The sequence below is a fragment of the Ursus arctos genome, unplaced genomic scaffold (assembly GCF_023065955.2).
Source record: "Ursus arctos isolate Adak ecotype North America unplaced genomic scaffold, UrsArc2.0 scaffold_16, whole genome shotgun sequence".
NCBI classification, from domain to species: domain Eukaryota; kingdom Metazoa; phylum Chordata; class Mammalia; order Carnivora; family Ursidae; genus Ursus; species Ursus arctos.
Window position 1 is genome coordinate 29,545,852 of NW_026622830.1, and position 18,472 is coordinate 29,564,323.

The 18,472-nt window shown below is 57.7% G+C and overlaps 1 protein-coding gene across 1 annotated transcript; it reads right to left on the reverse strand.

Moving 5' to 3' along the window:
- Positions 1-582: 582 nt before the first annotated feature.
- ADRA1D (adrenoceptor alpha 1D) lies at positions 583-18,175 on the reverse strand. Its single transcript, XM_026503079.4, has 2 exons — positions 16,841-18,175; positions 583-1,206 (listed from the first exon to the last, which is right to left on the reverse strand). The coding sequence occupies exons 1-2, from the start codon at positions 17,952-17,954 to the stop codon at positions 605-607; spliced, it is 1,716 nt and encodes a 571-aa protein (XP_026358864.1). The 5' UTR covers positions 17,955-18,175; the 3' UTR covers positions 583-604.
- Positions 18,176-18,472: the final 297 nt, after the last annotated feature.

Consider the following 18,472-nt stretch of genomic DNA (forward strand, 5'->3'; position numbering starts at 1 on the left):
GGGCAGGGCCAGGTGATGGGGTATGCATGGAGGAGCCACTGTAGGGGAGAGTGGGTCCATGGGTAAATATGACAGGCTTGTAGGATGGTCATCCAATCTGCCACCAAAACTTGGTGGTCGTGGCGGCAGGTCCACGGGGTTCCTCCAGTCGGCAGTAAGGAGAAATTTTGTCCATGGAGAAGCCCTGGTCCCACTGACTTTTTCCCTCGGGGGGGGGGGGGCATTGGGGACAGCCAGGCAGGGCCTCTGTGCCCTTTCCTCCCCAAGAGGAGGGGCGGGCCTGCCTCGCCACACTTGAGGCTGTCTGTCCAGGGTTCAGGGCATGGATGGGGCAGTGTTTCTCAAACAGAGACCCCCTGGAACCCGCAGCTCCTTCCTCCAAAAAGAAGAGCTCCAGGCACCTGCGTCCAGGAGGCGGCCCGACCCCCGCCCCAGTTCCTCAGGGAGGCCCCTGAGCAGCCACCCTGATCAATGTCTGGGTCCCTGAACCGGCCTCGGCCTCTTGAACAAAGCCAGCCTCCCTCACCGCCCTCCTCCCCCCTTCCCCCACCCGCAGCCCCTTTCCTCCTCCCCCCGGCACACTCCCCGGCCTAGCTCCGGGTCCTTAAATATCAGTCTCCCGGAGGTTGCCATAGTCGGCCAATTCGTAGGCCTGGCAGGTGGCGCCCTCGGCCACGTCCTGGGGGACTCCCAGGGACACCGCCTCCACCTCTGCCCGCAGGGTGCCGGCGGCCTCCGCGCGCTGCGCGCTCCCGGCGCGGATCTTGTGCGACAGGCTGGAGACCTTGGCACGCAGCTGGGTGGTGGGTCTCCGCAACGGCCCGAGCAGCCTCCACTCGCGGAAGTTGCAGGGCGGCTTCCGACGACCGGCGACAGGCGCCTGCGCCTCGGGCGCGCTGGGGGAGCCGGGGGCCGAAGGCGCGGTGAGGGCCAGCGGGGCCCCAGGAGGCGCGGCGTCGCGGCCGGGAGCAAAGTCGGGGCGCGGGCTGCCGGTCGAGCCCCGCCAGTGGTGGCCGTAGACGCGCCAGAGGGGACGGCGGCGCCGGCGACGCCGGCACTGGCAGCGCAGCAGGCGGAGGAAGGCGCGCTTGAACTCGCGGCTGGAGCAAGGGTAGATGAGCGGGTTCACGCAGCTGTTGAAGTAGCCGAGCCAGAAGATGACCTTGAAGACGCCCTCCGAGGGCTTCAGCTGCGGGAACAGGGAGCCTGCGGGGAGGCAGAGACCCAGGCCCGTTAGACGGACGCTCGGGGCGAGGGAGGCCCCGGGCAGCCCCTGCGCGCAAAGACCTCAACGGGGAGCTGAGTCCTGGACTGGGGCTCTCAAGGGATCTCTCCCCAGGGGGTCCCTGATCTAATCCGAGGGGTCCATGAACTTGGATGAGGAAAAATCATCTTCCATTTTACTCACATCTCCCTGATCTTGTGCATTTCCCCCAAGTCAAGTGAAGGCAACAAACCCGAATATAAGGAGAGGAAGCCATAGGAAGTCACGGCTCTTGTAGCTCAAAACCGGTGCAAGACCGGCAGTTCCCCAGGATCCGCCCTGATGGGAGCGGTTCCTGCCAGATATTTTCCTGTCACGTTCAGTTGGTGCAGATGCTTTGAATACTGTCTGTGCCGCTCAGTATTTGGAAGTGACAGGCATCAGAACATACCACTAGATCCTTATTTAATGCCTTAACCTAGTCACAGATTCCATTCACAAATAGTTGGGTGTTTTCAATGCAATCGGTTTTATTTGCAATCCGTGTATTTTAGTTTATGCATTTGAAAGTGTAACTCCGAGAAGGGCTCCGCGAGCTTTGCCAGATGCCCAGGGAAGTCTGTAGCATACAAAAGGTAAGCATCTTCGAATTCAGTGTTGACCAAGGCTGGCCCCATGTCAGGCACTGTGCCGGGCTCACATCACACATGGCCCCATTCCCTGAGTAGCTATGTGCATAAACTATCACGGGAGTGAAGACAGGGTGATGGCAGTGCTCAGCATGTGGGGTGGGGGGCTTCCAGGGTTCTCAGAGGATAAACAGGAGCCTGGCAGGATGAGGAGGACAGAGAGTGTTAGGAATGGAGGGGACAGGTGGGCAAGAGAAGTACAAGTTGGGGACCTGGAAATGTCCTGTGGGATATGCCGAGAAAACATCATTTGGGACAGATGGTGAAGGGCCCGAAATGCTGGGAATTTCCACATTTATTTGTGGGTATTTGGGAGCCACGGATATTTTCAAGCAGGCGAGAGACGGAGCCTCGAATTAAGCCTCAGAAAACACAATGCCCATGGCTGTTGGAATCAAGCTCAGTGGGGCTGTGCCAGTGGAAGTGGTCAGCGAAGGTTTCTGGGGTGGCTTTGAGGGAGCAGAGTGCCAGGCAGGAGGGGGTGCGTGCACCGGGACCTGAGCTGTGTCAGAAAGACCCTGCTTCTCACACTTCTCCCCTGGCATCCCCACCACCGACCTGAGGGGTCATGTCTTCAAAAGGCACCTGACACAATGCAAGGGCATGACCCAGAAAGCAAAAGCCACTCTTGTTCTCACATCCTCAGCGGCAGCGGGGGGGAGGGGGGGAGGTGGCAGGAGCATCCCACCCCAGGCCAAAGTTGCAGGTGCCTGTGAGACTGAGCAGGCCAGGGGCAGGGGTCCTTGCCAAATCATGGGACCTGCTCTCTCCTCCCCTTGCCCCAAAAGAAAGAGCAGGGTCCCCTACTGAGGGGACAGAGGCACTACGCCCCCTCTCTGACCTGGGGGCACTTTCCCATCACCCACCTCCCACCATACAGAGAATTCTCGGTGCCAAGACACACAGTGGCAGTGGCAGAAGAGGAAAGTCGCCCAGTGTCATGAGGCACAGGACTTTGAAACTGTGGTCACGTAGCCCTGAGCAAGTTGTGGAGCCATTCAAGTCTCACACTTTCTGCGAAATCCAATAAGAGTTCTCTGGAAGGGATGTGCAGATTCATACGTTTCAGAGTGCAGGACTTCGCAGGCTCTTAAGAAACACTGGTGTCTCTACTGGTGTCTCTCTCCCTCTTTGGTGGCTTTTGAGAGAGGACAACTCCACCCTGGGAAGAGACCCAGTTCCCAGCTCTGGGGAGTCATCAGGAACAGAAGCCCAGACCTGGTGGGTTTGGGGGAGGCTGGGGCATCAGTCAGCGTGTGCTAAGGAGGCAGCTTCCGCTGGGAGAGGAGTTAGACAGTTGTCCTTGGAATGTGGGGACCACCAGGGTTGACTTCAGCCTCCAGGAAGGTGGCCCTCTGAATAGCATCCCTCCACGGCTGCAAAGTAAGACCCCGTGCTGAAAATAACTCTGACTCAGGGCACAGTTCTTTTATATTTAGCCCAGGATGACAAATCAGTGGACTATGCTTTCAGCCGCACGCCTGAAGCTGGCCAAACAGCATCGTTATCAGTGTGGTTTTTACTCAGATTCGGGGGCGACACGGTATATCATTAGCATGCCCTGGGCCGTGGTAGTTCACGGTCAAGCAGCCAGCGCGGATGCCCGCCCCAGGCTGCTCATTCCTTACACACAGAGCTGGGATCCATACCCAGCCTTTCCGCCCTGAGATTTTCCTACCGCGCCCTGCTGAGGTTCTTGTCTTCCTTCGGGCTCTCCCAGAAGCAGACCCCGAGACAAGGATTCAAGTGCAAGTTCCTCACTGGGGGCACCTGGGGCACAATCCCGCTGGGGGGGCACAATCCCGCTGGGAGGCCGTGCAGTTCAGAACCTCAGAGCTGTCCCACCAGTGGGGGGCGGGAGGTGCGGTATCTCTACCCCCATTCCCATCAGTCACGGGATGGGCTACGCCCAGGGGCGTGAATTTCCCTCGCTTCCTGCCTGCTGTGGGGGGTGGATGAGGAGGGTTTGGGTGGAGAGAGGCCCCTGGGCAAAGATGCGGGCAGGTGTTGGGACGGAAGTTGGCTGATGGGCCCCGAAGGTCCAGGGGGTGGCCTGGGGGGGACACTGACAGCATCTGGTGCAACTGTTTCATGTGCTCTCTGCCCACTGTGCGGACATCTTGCTCAGAAAATACAGACGCCTGTGCATGGGCTCCAGCTTTCACAGCAACAGCACCTGTGTCCCCCTCACAAGTGGCAGTTCAGAGCCTCACAGTCCCCTCCGCCCAGTGGGCTGCAGTCTGCCCCCCATGCGTCCCCGCACCCAGTCTCACTCTCCCTGCTGTCCTGCCCCACCCCCAACACTCTCTCATCAGCTCGAACCTCTGGCCAAGATCTCTGGGGTCCAAGGGGCCTGCGAGCACGTGCCTGCCCTTTGCATGCATCGATGAAATGGGGAGCTGCCCCGAGACCCCTGAGGATGGGCACTTGGCTCATGGGCATTGTCCCTGCAATGCCGCCCGGCTGGGGGGGCATCAGTGGACAAGCCTCTTTTCAGCCACCCCCAGCTTTCTGCTCCCCCAGCCACTCTGACTTGGGGCTACTCAGGCCAACCTCGCCTGTATGCCTTCTCATCCCTCTCCAGCGGCCCAGCACACACCTGTGCCAGCCCCTGAGCCTGGCTACAGGAAAGCCTCAATGAGCGGGGGTGGGGGGGCAGGGCTCTGAGATAAGACCACGGTCTCTCAGTGCCTGGCAGCCCCCTTTCCTGCCGACCTGGCTCCCTCTCCTGCAGCCTTCCTTGTAGGCGGAAAGCCCACCTGGGCTAACTCAACTTGGCAAGTGCCACTGGAAACAGAGGCCTGTGTGGGACACCCTTCTTCAGCCTCCCACCGCTCTGTACTGGCGCCCCGCATCACACCCTCGCTCTCCTTTCTCTTACGGCTCCCACTTCCCTCAGCAGTCTTACTTCTGTCTTCCTGTGCATCAGCTAAATGGCCACGCTGACTTCTTGCTGCCCTCTGGCCACAGCAGGCTCCTCAGTCTTGCCCTCTGGCCACAGCGGGCTCCCCGGGCGTGCCTGGGGGCTTTTGCTCCTGCTCATCCTCGATTGCCCTTCCTCTTTCTTCCACTTGTTAGTGCCAGCTCTAGCGACACCTCCACCTGGAAGCCCTCCTCATACCACCCCACCCAACCCAGCAGTTAAGGGTACTTTCCCTATAGTACATTTTCAGGACGGGCGACTATCAGTTGCCTATCTTATCTTTTTTTTTTAAATATCTATTTATTTAAGTAATCTGTATACCCAACGTGGGGCTTGAACTCATGACCCTGAGATCAAGAGTCGAAGGCTCCTCCCAGCTGAGCCAGCCAGGCACCCCATGTCTATCTTATCTTTAAATGGTAAGCTCTCCACACGTACTCGGTGCATCATAGGTGCTCCGTACATCCCAACCCCTCTCTGTCACACCCTGCATCCCATCCATCACCAGCTCCTACTGGTCCTGGAATCCCCCCCCCCCCCCAGCTTTGTGCCATCCTCTGGTCCCAGCCACTATCACCATCTACCCAGAGTGCCCTTCTAAGTGGGCCCCTTGTGCCTGTCTCTGTGTCCCTGGATCTTGTTCTCCACACGGCAGCTGGGGAGGTCCTTCTATTTATTTATTTGTTTTAAAGATTTACTCATTTATCTCAGAGATAGAAAGAGAGAGCATGAGCAAGTGGAGGGAGGGGCAGAGGGAGAGACTTTCCAAGCCGACTTCCTGCTGACCTTGGAGCCAACGTGGGGTGATCGCACCTCCCAGGAGGCCACCAAGCCGAAACCAAGAGTCAGAGCCCAACCGACTGAGCCACCGAGGAGCCCCTGGGGGGATCCTTTTAAAAAATAAACCTGAGCATTTCATTTCTTCACTTAAAACCCGTTTGCCACTGCTGACTACCACTTGCTGTTCTCTCTTATCTGTTCTTGGACCCTCTGCCAGCCCCTGGATGTCCCCCATCACCCCTGCTTAGCCGTGACTCCTAGTCTCTCAATCCTCCCATGTCCACATACTTCTGGATTTGGACTCGAGCTCGGGCGTGATTCCCCCACTCCCTGAATACGTTAGGGTCCCCGACCTCAGCTCCGTCTGGGGCTTCCAGGGCCCTTGCTGTTCACCCTCAGCCTGTTCTCCCCCAGCCTGTTCCCCCAAGTCCCGCACCAGCTCCTTGAGCCTTTACTCCGCCCCTTGCCTCCTCCGGAGCAGCTGATCTCACTTCCTGTTTCACAGAGAAAACAGAAGCCAAGAAAGTTGCGCACTGGCTCAAGCCTTCCTCTCCTCCTTGCTAAGAGGGAGGTCTCTCCTCCTGCCCAAAGTCACATGCCTGCTTATGTGGTCGTGCGCTCCATCCGTCCGTCCCCTTCCAGCGTGCCCGTCCCAGCTGCAACCTCGGCTGGTTGTCGGGCTACAACCTCGTTCTCTCGAGCCTTTCTGTCCACGCCTGCCTACTTCCCTTCCGCACCTGCTTTTCGCTGCTTTGCCCTACAGCCCCGCTCCTCCCAGGCCCCCGACCCGTGGACACGGCTCTCATCCACCCCGGACTCCTCTCATCTCACCCGTGGCTCCCAGGGCACCTCACTCTTGGATTTTCTACTCTGTATCAATTCCCTCTGCTACTTCTTCAGCACGTCCTCACTGCTAAATGTAGGAGTGCCCTTCTCAGAAGAGTCTGGAATCTCTTCCCTTTGTATTCTCCTGGCAATTTCATCCCAGCTCATGGGTTTAAATACTGACTTCAGACTGACAGTGCCCATAAGTTCTATCTCCAGCTCAGACAGTTCTCCCAAATTCCAGACTCAGATCCAGCGGCCTCCCAGACCTCTCCACTTGGGTGTCTACTGGCATTTCACACTTATCCCGACCTCATGAAGCTTACCTTTCATTGGGCAAGGCTGGCAAGACATAAGATAAACAAGGAAAATGCGAATGTATCAGGTAATACGCTAAGGAGAAGTAAAGCAGAGAAGGAAGATAGGAGGTGTGTGTTCGCGTATCTGTGTGGCTGGGAGTGGTGGTATAGATTTTGGACAAGGTGGCCAGGAGAGGTCTGCTGAGAATGTGACATTTGAGTAAAGGGCTGAATAGAGGCATGTGGACATCTGGGGGGAAAGCATTTCAGGTAGAGGGAACAGCAGGTGCAAAGGACCTGAGGTGCCCCTGGTATGTTTGCAGAACGATGAGGCTAGTGGTTACATAATGGAGTGACTGGGGGCACAAAGGACACGAGGTCAGAACTCAACAACTATCCTCCTCCCTGTGCTTATACCCTGCTTTCTATCCTCAACCCAGCAGCTAAAGTGATTCTTTAAAAATATAAATGTATCAAGTCACTCCTTAGGTTCCAAACCCTCTAACAGCTCCTCTTCCCCCTCACAGTAAGAGCCTATGACCCACACAGCTTGATATGTGCCTCCCCCACCCCTCTACCATCCCCTCTTCCTACCCCCTCTACTCCATTCAGCCACACTGCCCTCCATGTTGCTTCTTGGATATGGCAGACACACTCCCACCGCAGGGCCTTTGCACTTGCTTTTCCTCATCACCTTCTCCCCAAATATCCACATGGCTCGTGCCCTGACCTTTGCAGTGAGGTCTCCCTGATTTCCCACCTAAAATCGCATTGCCCTCCCCCCTCCCCACGCTCCCCATCCCCCTCAACTGGGGCTATTGCTCTCCGTGGCACTTACCGCCTCCTCCCGTACTATTTGAGTTAGTTTTCATTTTGTCCAGCATCGCTGTCTGCAGCCAAGTCCCCAGGGCAGGACTCGTGCCTGTTTTGCTTGGCACTCCACTCCCGTGGCCCCGAAGCCCTCCCGAGCACACTGAACACACAGTAGGTGCAGAACACTTGCCGAGTTTGCTCAGCGAGCCCCTCTTCTCTACCCTCTGTGTCCACCTGGGCATCATGCCCGGTGCCTTCGATTTTCTCTCTAGCGGGGTCCCTCCCTTCACCTCGTTCCTGAAGCCTTTGCTTGGTCTGGCATCTCATTTTGTTTGCATGGCTGTGACAGCCCCCAAGGGTCCTCTGGCCTCCTCACTCTGCACACAGCTGCTGGAGGCTTTTCTAAAATTGGTTTCTCTCCTTAAACCTCTGAAAACCGCAAGTGGCTTCCAGCAGCTCGGAGGACTAAGCCCAAGCTTTCTTGTGTTGCATTCAAGGCTTCTTAGGACCCAGTGCTGCCTGCAGCTTGCTTTCCTCCAAATTTGGCCACAAGCCGAAGGATGAAGCTGCGAGGAGGTCTTCTCGTGGGGGCTGGGCTCCTTCTGCCTTTCTGCCTGGCCCCATCTGTTTCTTCCCTCCCCGCCCTCGAGCCTTGGGGCAGGCATCCTCCCCACCAAGCCTGGGCTATGGGCCCTTTTATGCAAGCCTGCATTTTAACAAAATGTGTCACTGCTCTATCTACCCTCCTAGACTACAGGTTTCTTGAAGGCAACGATGAGTTTAATGCTTGTTTTCACTGCAGCCTCTAACACAAGTGCCTGGTCCAGAGCAGGGGCTGAGGGGTCGCGTCTGTGCACCTGTGAGGAGAGCTCGTAAGAACGCAGGTGGGAGATGAGCACAGACCCGACTCCTGCTGCTTCTCTCTTCTCCTTTGCCTTGCTCTCATGTGAGTCTCCCATCAGGCTTGCTCCCACCTGCGTTCCCGCATTCTCTATATTGGGGTGCCTCTGTCAGGAGTCTAACTAATGTCAAGAGGGGCTGGACATCCACGAGTCATAAAAAGCAGGGCCTCTCCTATGTCAGGAGGTAGGCTCATCCTATGGCATGTTGGCTGGGCCAGCGTGGCCCACACATTGTTGGGGAAACTGAGGCAGCCTGTGAGGTTTGTGTTTGCAGGCTTGACGATCACAAGCCAGTCCCCACACCTAAGAACCAGAGATGTCCAGGGCTAGGAGTTTCCACTGAGATGCTGGTTAGGCCGGAGCTGACCAGTCTGGCCAACCTCGCTGAGGGGTGACAGCTCTGAAGCCACGGGGCAGACTGTGATTAACAGCTCTCTTCTGGCATCACCAGAAGGGAACTTGTTCTTGGCAGAATGTCAGAATTCACAGCCAGGCTTGCTCATAACTTGCAGCCAACCATGAAATATCAGGCTGCACCCCAGCTTGCCCCCTTTCCCACCCCCTCTATCACTAGGGACTTTTCTATCCACAGGCAGCCATTCTCTCTGGTTAGAGAGATAGAGTGGGGTTAAAAATACCACATTCTTCTAGATAGTCAGGTGTCTTTTCGCCAGTAGGGCTAGGAGAGAAGGAACTCCCCACCCTATGCTCCCTTTCTCTCTCCCCCTTCTCTCAACTGCTCGCTCAGTGGCTCTGACCCTGGAATCCAACAGCTCCTCGGTCAACAGAGCCTGGGACCTCTGCAGCCGGTAGACCTCTTTGCTATACTGTAAAGGGTCAAATAAACCTCTCGAGTAAAGCACACTTGAGCTGAGACCTCAAGACCCGAGGGGGGACTGAGCCATGCATCTATCTGAGGAAAGAGAATGCCAGACAGTGGAAAGGGCATGTGCAAAGGCCCTGAGGCAATAGGGCACCTGAGAAGTTGGAGGACAATCAAGAAGTTGGGATCACTAGCACAGAGAAGGGGAAGGGGAGAGTGGTAGGAGATAAGGCCGTTTTGAAGTGGGCACAATCATGGAAGGCTGTCAGGAAGAGGTGACCTGGATGGGGGCCCAGTCTCAGATGGATTGTGAGAACACCAAGGGGTGATTTGAGGGCACTGTGGGGTCAGCTGTGCCAAACCAATTCTCTTGAATTCCTTGCACTGCCAGTTTTCCATGGTGAGAGGTAACTGGCGGGTCCTTTGGCTCGAGATGGACCAGGAATAGATCAGAAGTCCTGTGCCCCCATGTTTGCCTCAGGACCCACGAACTCCGTGGGGCTGGCAGAGAACTATCTGTCTGGCCCTGGACGCCATTCTATAGCTGTGGGGATGTCGGCGGAGGGGCGGCTCCTAGGTGCATCCCGTCAGTGGTGTGTTTTTCTTTTACAAAAAAGCTCTGTCTGCTGAATCAGGGGCCAACTCGGTGTCCCTGAACATCTGAGAGCTCAGACTGTGAGCTTGAAATGATCATCTGCCACTAAAAGAGACCAAGGCTCTTTAGAGAAATGGCTGCTTCCAGGTTCTGGGGGAAGAAAAGTACGAGCCGAGCCTGAGACACCTTATGAGGCACCTGAGCCGCTCACCAATCGTAGCAGCACAAGGGAGAAGAATTCTTGGCCCAAACACCGAACCGGAGTCTCATCAAGCCAGTTGACAGGAAGTACAGGGAACAGAGGACGCACTGAATGGCCCTGCGGGGACGCAGACCCAGACTGTGGGCAACGCTTCAGGACAAATTATCTGGTTTCTTCACCAAAGAAATTGCAGGAAAAGGTGGGAGGAGGGATCTTACCAATTAAAGAGACCTCGCAGGCAAAATCAAGCCCACGCAACATACGCACCTTTCTCGGATCCTGATTCATACGAACAAACTTACGAGGCAACTGGCAACATCTGAACACTAAGTAGACCGTATGCGACACGAAACCGTTATTTTTATGGGTTATAATGGATTGTGGCTATCTTTCAAAAAAAGTTCTTGTGTTCTAGAAATGTATGTATATCGAACAATTTACAGATGAACTGATATGGCGTCTGGATGGTCTTCAAAATAATCCTCAGTGCTGGGACAGCGGGTGGGGGTTGGGACGCACCGAGGCTGGCCTTGGGTTGACATTGTGGAAGCTGGGTCACGGGAATCAGAGTGCCGTGGTGGGGGCTGGGGGGTGGGGGGGTAGGGAGCCACTAATCAATAGGCATAAAGTGTCACTCAAGGTGAAGAATTCTAGAAATCTGTGCAATGCTGTACTTACAGCTAACGACAGCGTGTTGTGCACTTCAAAACTTGTTAAGAGGGTAGAGCACATGTTCAGTGTCCGTCCCCTAATAAAAAAAAAACCAATAAAAAGGGGGTGCTGTGTTTTCCACTCAGACCCTGGGCATGGGGGGTGTGAAGAGGCCATGGGATCCACCACTTCCTCTCTCTCTCTGCACGCATTTACTGAGAACCTACTATGTGCCAGGTGCCGCAAAGGTGCAGTTAGGGGATGTCATGCCAGCCCTTTCTTCAGGCTTTCGGGCCAGGGGAGAGCGATGCCACTGCTGGGGACCTGTCACCAAGCACCCCTACCACTCCCCCTGCGACCGTAGGCCCCTGCGTGACCTCAGGGAACCTGTGCAGAGGAGTCCTTCGGCCTTTGGCCAACACTCTCAGAGGCACGTGGGGGATCTATCCCCTATAGCTGGCTGCCCCCGGGTGCTTTCCGGGCTGGACACCGATTCCTCGGCAGGGCTCAAGCTTCTCTTCTGCCTCCTCCCGCCTTCTCTCTTTCTAATTAAGGCAGCAGATAATGACAGTCAAGTTATGAAGCCCATGCATTTTAAGAGTATAGCTTGATGACTTTACATATGCACACGCCAATGTAGTCACTGCCTAGACCAAGATCTAGAATGTTCTCAGCCCTTCCAGAAGGTTTCTTTGCTCTCTCTTCCAATCAATACGCATACCCACTATCCTGACTTTGATCATCAACTAGTTTTGCCTGTTTTTGAACTTTGCACACACAGAAGCGTGTAGTACGTGTGCTTTTAATTTCAGATCCGGCTTACTCTGCCCAGCGTCGTGTCTGTGACATTCATGCACGTTGCTGCGGGCAGCACGGTGGTTATTTTTCCTAGCCGTACAGTAGGTTCAGCCAATGAATTATTTACCCCTTCTCCTGTTGACGGCATCCTGTCTCAACTCGTGACGCCTCATGGACTCCCCATTCCACATCTCCCAAGCCACAGGGCTCCCCACAAATACCTCCACCCTTCTGTGTCTGCATATGTGTAGTTTCCTCCGTCCTCACGCTTTGTGATACGTGTAAGAATATTAACGATTACAGTGCACAGTGATCAAAGCACGTGCAGAGTGTTCGGGGAGCAGGAAGGAGTACCTAACTAAATCCAGGGGTGGTCAGGCGGGGCAGCGATATCACAGGGCCGAGCCTGACAGTCTGGGAAGGAGGCCCAGGTATGGCTCCCAGATGGCTGGGGCGGGGGAGGGCTCTGGCACAGGGTCTGGACTGTATCTGAGCCTCCAGACAGCTTGTACACCTTGACATGCATTTGGGAGGGCACCGTGGGCTCTGAGCCTCTGAGGCTGCTGTGCATGACCGGGCACATTCGGAGGCCCACTCAGAGGCCAGTGAGGCTCAGTGACCTGCCCAACAGAAGGGAGCTGGGAGTGCAGCACAGGGGTCTGTCTGTGGCCGCTAGGAATAACAGGGGGTGGGGCTGATGTGTGTGTGTGTGTGTGTGTGTGTGTGTGTGTGTGTCCCACGGGATAGGTCCACCTCTTGGGATAGCTAAGGGGGCACCTGCCAGGCAGGTCAAAGCCAGATGCAGTGAAGCCCCGCTGTCACGAGCAATGCAAGGGAAGACGTGGCGTCTGGAGGTGCCTGGGAAAGGAAGGGAGCTCTTGTGCAGATGGGTGCTTGTGGGGGCAAGGTTTCCCCAGTTCCTCTGTTCTACCCCCAAAGGCTGGCTCAGACCTCTGGGGGTGAGAGGCCTCTTGCACTCAGTTCCCTGGGGCAGGGTCTTTCATCAGGGGCTCTTCCTGCCTGCCGTGCCCCTACCACACCCCCTTTCCGCACGGAAGTCTGCCGGCAGCCTGACCTGCTGCCCCTCTCCACACGCATTCCGTAAGTTTGGGTTCCTCTAGACATCAGAAGGGACCTTTACACAATGTCCCGTGATTTTTCTAAGGCACCCAGTTCCACGTGAGCTTGCTGAGGCGAGAGCAGGGGGTGCCTATCTGTAGTGGGCAGGGCTGCCAAGAGCCCCTCCTCCAAAGGCCCCAAGCATTGGTGACCCGATATTCTGTCATTCAGCCTGGAGGACCTTTGAGAGTGAAAGGGGGGCATTACTAGTAATCGCGCCAGTCAGCGGGCATCGCTGGGGCTGTCCTGGGCACACCAGGGTGCGTGGGCACTCTGGTGGAGTGGCCGGCCCGGGGCAGCATCAGCAGGGAAGGCCCAGGCAGGTGGGGACCCTCTTATGAGGGCGAGTGACGCTTCCTGTGTCCATACACAGCTCCCTGGGTGCCCTGGAAGGACCCAATGCCACCCTTCCTGGCCTTGCTGACTGGCATCTTGGGGTCAGACAGGTTGCTGACTGGCTTCGGCTCGTGCCTCTACTGAGTTTTGAGTGTGTACGAGTGGGTGAGGGGCACCCTGGGTCTGTTGGACAACCCCTGGGTTGTGGCCCTACTGGGTGCCTTCATTTCCACAGGCTGTAGCCCTGGCTGGCACACACTGCTTGTGCTTTCTCAATCCCCCCACCTCTGGTGCTCATCACACCTGGCCTGGGGACGAGGGCCCGGGAGGAGGGAGATGCCACTGGTATCTGGTAGCCCACTTCTCTGCCTCCTTCTGGTTCCTTCAGAGTGGGTGCTCCCTGAAGCTCTATCCCCAGCCCTGCTCTTCTCTTTGTCCCTCCATCCTCTTTCTGGGAGACGGTACCCCATGTTCCTGCTTTAGCAACCACCCCCTTCTTGGTCCCCTTTATCTAAGTTCCCAACATCCTCCATCCCAACTGTATATTGGCATTTCCATACCAAGATATGCCAGGCCCTTGGATTCCACATTCCTCCCCAAAGTTGCTGCTCAGAAATTGTCCCCGTTCCTTCAAAGGAACCTCCCTTCTCCCAGGCCTGGGCCCAGGGCTAGGGGGTGTCAGGACCTCCTGGCTCCTTCTCCCTTTTGCACAGCTCTCAAGCCACTCCTGCCCCCACTGAAGGCCCCGCCCTCCAAGCCACACCAGGGCAGAGGCAGATCGGAATATTCTGTTTCCCTGCTTGGCCTCTGTCCTGCTTGCTCACTATTGCCAGATTCCACTCAATTCGGCTCCACCAGCGGCCCTGGGCTCTGCTCTGGGGCTCAGGAGGCTGGGCACAGCACAGACTGGTAGGAAGAGGGAGACAAGGACACGCTGGGGGCCCCACGCCAAGCGTGAGGAGCGGCAGAGATGGAGGGATTGAAAAAGGGCCAAAGGCCATGGAAATTTAGAGATGACTTCCTGGAAGAGGAGCACATGCTCTAAACCTCAAAAAAACAAAACCAAACAAATCAAAACAAAACACAAAACAGTAGCCCTTTGCAGTGTTGACTGTGACAGTGAAAAATACGAGAAATCAAATGCTCAGCACGAGACTGCATCGGCACACCATGGAATAGTCTCGAACGGAATACCACACTGCTACTACAATGAACCAGCACGGGTAAAACTCAGCGACGTAACGTTGCAGGAAAAAGGCAAACTGAAGAATGACGTGCATGGCATAATGCCATTTACATAAATGCTGAAGGCGCACGAGACAATACTATGTATTACTATGGATACAGGTGTCTGCAGTAAGAGTACAAACAGAAGAATGGGGTGACAGACAGATTTACCTCTGGAGGGGGGCAGGGAGAAAAGGAGGAAGGGACAGCAGGAGGGAACTGACTTTGGGCTGTGTTCTATTTCTTTGACAAGAGAAACAGAGAGAGGGATTTGAGGCGAATACGGCAAAATGTTGACATCTGTTCAGTATGGGTGATGATGGGTACAGGGACACTTGCTATGTCATTTTCTCCTTATCTGTGCATCATTCTGTAACTTGGAATTTTTAAAAAAAGTTAAAAGAGCATAATGGGACGTGGCGCTCTGTACACAGCTTGCTCATTCCCTACGGTGGGGGGGGGCAGGGTGAAGCGAGGGGGGGAATGAGGGCCCCTGGGGTGGGGTACGGCTGGGCAGGGACAGGGCAGGGGTTGGTCGGTGGGAGAAGGAGGCTGGGTGGGGAGCTTGGTGGGGAGGGTACTAAATCTGGGGCAGGCTTCTAAAGGGGGCGCACGCTGACCTTCTCCTGCCTGCCTAGTCGCCCCCCCCAAGTATGTTGCCTGGTGTTCGTGCCTCTGTACCCCCAGAGCAGCCTCTGCCTGGCTGACTTTCAAGTCAGTGATTTACTCAGAAGCTACTACAAAAGCAAGAGCTCACGGGGCGCTCACGACAAGCAATGGTTAGATTTACACGTAACAGCTCACTGAACTCTCGAGACGGCCCCGCAGGTGGGCACTGTTACCATCACCACCAGCCCGGTTTTCTGGATGAGGACACAGAGGCAGAGAGACGCTCAGGGACTTGCCCGAGGTTACGGAGCCAGTCGGGGGCGCAGCTGGGATTTGAACCCAGGGCGTCTGGTGGCAGAGCCTGTGGTCCTTGTTGCTGTGCTCTCTTGTTCCTTTCACGCCGGGCACTGTGCTGGGCGCTGTGGATTTGGTAAGGACCTGGCCCTGCCCTTGAAGAGGTTCGGGGCTGGTGCGGGGAAGTCAGACACCAACCAAGCGGCACGCAGATGTCAGTAAAGGGGCCAGTAAAGGAGGAGAAACTTGTGCCCCAAGGGAGGGAGTACAGAGAAGGACACACCGAGGTTGAGGCATCTGAGAAGACCTCTCTGAAGAGGGGACATTTACAGGGAGACCTAAAGTTAACCAGGAGGGGGTGGGGAGGGCAAGACTGCAGGAAGAGCGAGTGCAAGGGCAGGAGCTCTGCGTGGGCAAGGACCTGGAAGAGGGTCAGAGGAGCCAAAGCTTGCAGTGAGCAAGGGCCAGGGCAGCAAAGCCATGAGGCCATCACTCAGGGTCCTCCTTCCAGGAGGGGGACCACATGTCCGGGTTTGCCCTCACTGCCCCCCACTGTCCCGGGTTGTGCCTGTGATCCCAGCATAAATATTCATGACGTCTCATTTTGGTTTGGACAATAATAAATTTGAAGGTCACCCTCTCACAGGCCATGGTGGAGAGTCTGGATCTTGTTCCCAGGGCAGTTGGAAAGCACGGAGGGGTTTTAACGGAGACTGACACTCTCATTTATAATATATAAAGTTCACTGTGGCCGCTGTGTGGAGAGGGCCTGCAGGGCAGCAGGAGGGAAGCCAGTCGTCCCCTTCCTGACTCCGCCGCAGAGTGCGGAAGGAGCGAGGCCTGGGAAAGGCAGGGGGAGGCCCGGCTTGGGCTGGCTGAGGTTGCAGCCATGGGCAAAATGACTCAGGGCAAATGCGTCCCCAGAGATGATGCTCCCCTTCTGCTCCCTATGCTGCCCTGGCCCCAAGGCTTCCAGGAGGGGCCTTCGGGGGGTGGGACTAAGCCCCTGAGAACAGCCGCCCACCTCCCAGGACGGCAGGGAGGCTGCTGAAACAAACAGGAAAGTTCTCAAAAGAGCTAAAGGACTCCGTAAATGTCAGAAACAATGACGAACGATATCAACTGAACCTTTGATCATCTGTCCCTATCCCCTTCCTTCTCATCCCACACAGCCCTCCTCCCCTCACCTCCAAGAGGAGATTTCAGAAGATACCAGGTGGGGAGGGTCTCCTAGTCGTCTGAAACTGAGTGAGTTCCTTGTGAAAGCAGGTGGCTTCTCGACCCTGCTGATGTACGTGCTTGCTGCACCTGCGTGACTGGAGGCTCACCCATTGTGCACCCACGTCTGGGAACTGGCATTTGTATCTGTGTGTGTGTGTGTTGGGGTGGGGTATTTAGAGGAACACGTACAGTGCTGACCACATACTATGGGGCAGACGCCCACACAGATGCCACAGACCTCTTATATTTAGGGGGTTCGGGAGTGATAAAACAAGCCCCAGGCTTATCATGGCCATGGGGGGGGGGGTGGGTAGGACAGAAGTCAGAAGCCTGCAAAATGAATCCTGCAAGCACGAGGAGCCTCTCCCATGTCGACCACAAAGTGCACCTGCCTGAGACCAGGGAACCTTCTCGGCATAGGGGGAGAGCCTCCTCTGGCCTGGGAAGGCCATCCAAGTCTGGGTGCCGGGAAGGCACAGCCACGGGCTCCAGGGGGCAAGGAAGGGGCTGGTGGGAGACTGGTCACTCACCAAGCGGCAGCACGAAGAAGAAGGGGAACCAGCAGAGCACGAAGACGCCCACGACGATGGCCAGCGTCTTGGCCGCCTTCTTCTCGCGGGAGAACTTGAGCAGGCGCACGGACAGCGAGCTGCGGAAGGTGTGGCCCTTGGCGCTGCGCAGCCCGTGCGCCCCGTCGGCGGCGCCCGCGCTGGCTCCGCGGCAGTGGATGCGCAGCACCACCTCGGAGGCCTTGCCGCGCTCTCGCTTGACGCCCGCCTCGAGGCTGCGCGTGGTGCTCCGCGCTACCACGTACACGCGACAGTACATGACCACGATGACGGCCATGGGCAGGTAGAAGGAGCACACCGAGGAGAAGACGGCGTAGCCTGCCTCCTCCGTGATGCCGCAGAAGCGCTCGTCAGGGGGCACGGGCTCCTTCCAGCCCAGCAGCGGCCCCACGGACACCACCAGCGCTACGGCCCAGAGCAGGGCCAGGATGGCGGCCGCCTTGCGCTCGGTCATGATCGCGGGGTATTTGAGCGAGTGGCGCACGCCCACGTACCGGTCCACGGAGATCGTGCAGAGGCTGAGGATGGAGGCCGTGCAGCACAGCACGTCCACAGCGGCCCACACGTCGCAGAAGGCCCGGCCGAAGGCCCAGAAACCCAGAACCTCCATGGTGGCCGAAAAGGGCAGCACTGTGGCGCTCAGCAGCAGGTCGGCCACGGCCAGGTTGACGATAAAATAGTTGGTGACCGTCTGCAAGTGGCGGTTGCAGGCCACCGAGAGGATGACCAGCAGGTTGCCCGCCACAGCGGTGAGAATGAAGGCGGCCAGGAAGACGCCCACGCCCACGCCCTGCGCGCTCACCACCAGCCCCCCGACGGCCGCCGTGCCGTTCACCTCGCCGCCGGTGCCCGCGCCCCCCGGCTCCCCGGCGGAGCTCCGGTTGTCCTCGCCGCTGCCCGCGCCCACCACGCCGCCGCCGCCGCCCGCGGCTCCCGGCACGCCGCCCACTGCCGGGCCCTCCGAGGCGGCCGCGCCGCCCGCGCCGCCCCCGCCGCCGCCCGCGCTAGAGCCCCCCGCGCTGCTGTCAGGGCGCGGTCCCTCGAAACTGACGCTCAGGAGGTCGCGGAAAGTCATCTCAACGCGCGGCCGTCGGGGGCCGGGCCCGGGCGCAGGACGAGCGACTGGCCAGGAGAGGGGCCCCGGGCATAGCCGCGGGGCTCCGGCTGCAGCCTGGCGCGCGGGTCCCGTCGGGGTCCTGCCCGAGTTCCCGTAGCGCGGAGCGCGGCAGTCAGCGGAGCTGGGCCGGCGGGGCGGCGGCCGGGGCTGCCGAGGCTGGCGGCGGAGTCGGGCCGGAGAGCCGGGGCTGGCGACGCGCGCCGCTCTCTGAGCGTGCCCAGGCGAGCGGGCAGAGCGGCGGCTGAGGGGCCGGGCAGTGCAGGCAAAGCCACTGCGGCGCTCTCGACCGGGCGCGGGGGGCGGGACGGAGGAGGGGCAGCGCCGGGAAGGAGGAGGGGGCGGCCGGCGCCGAGGGAGGGGGCGCCCCGCGTGCTGGGAGAAGGGGCAGCGGGAGCCCGGAGAGCGGCAATTCCGGGGTCCGGAGGGGTCTCGGCGCTTGCGCCAGCTCCGACCCCGCGGCAAGCCACCCCTGCCTC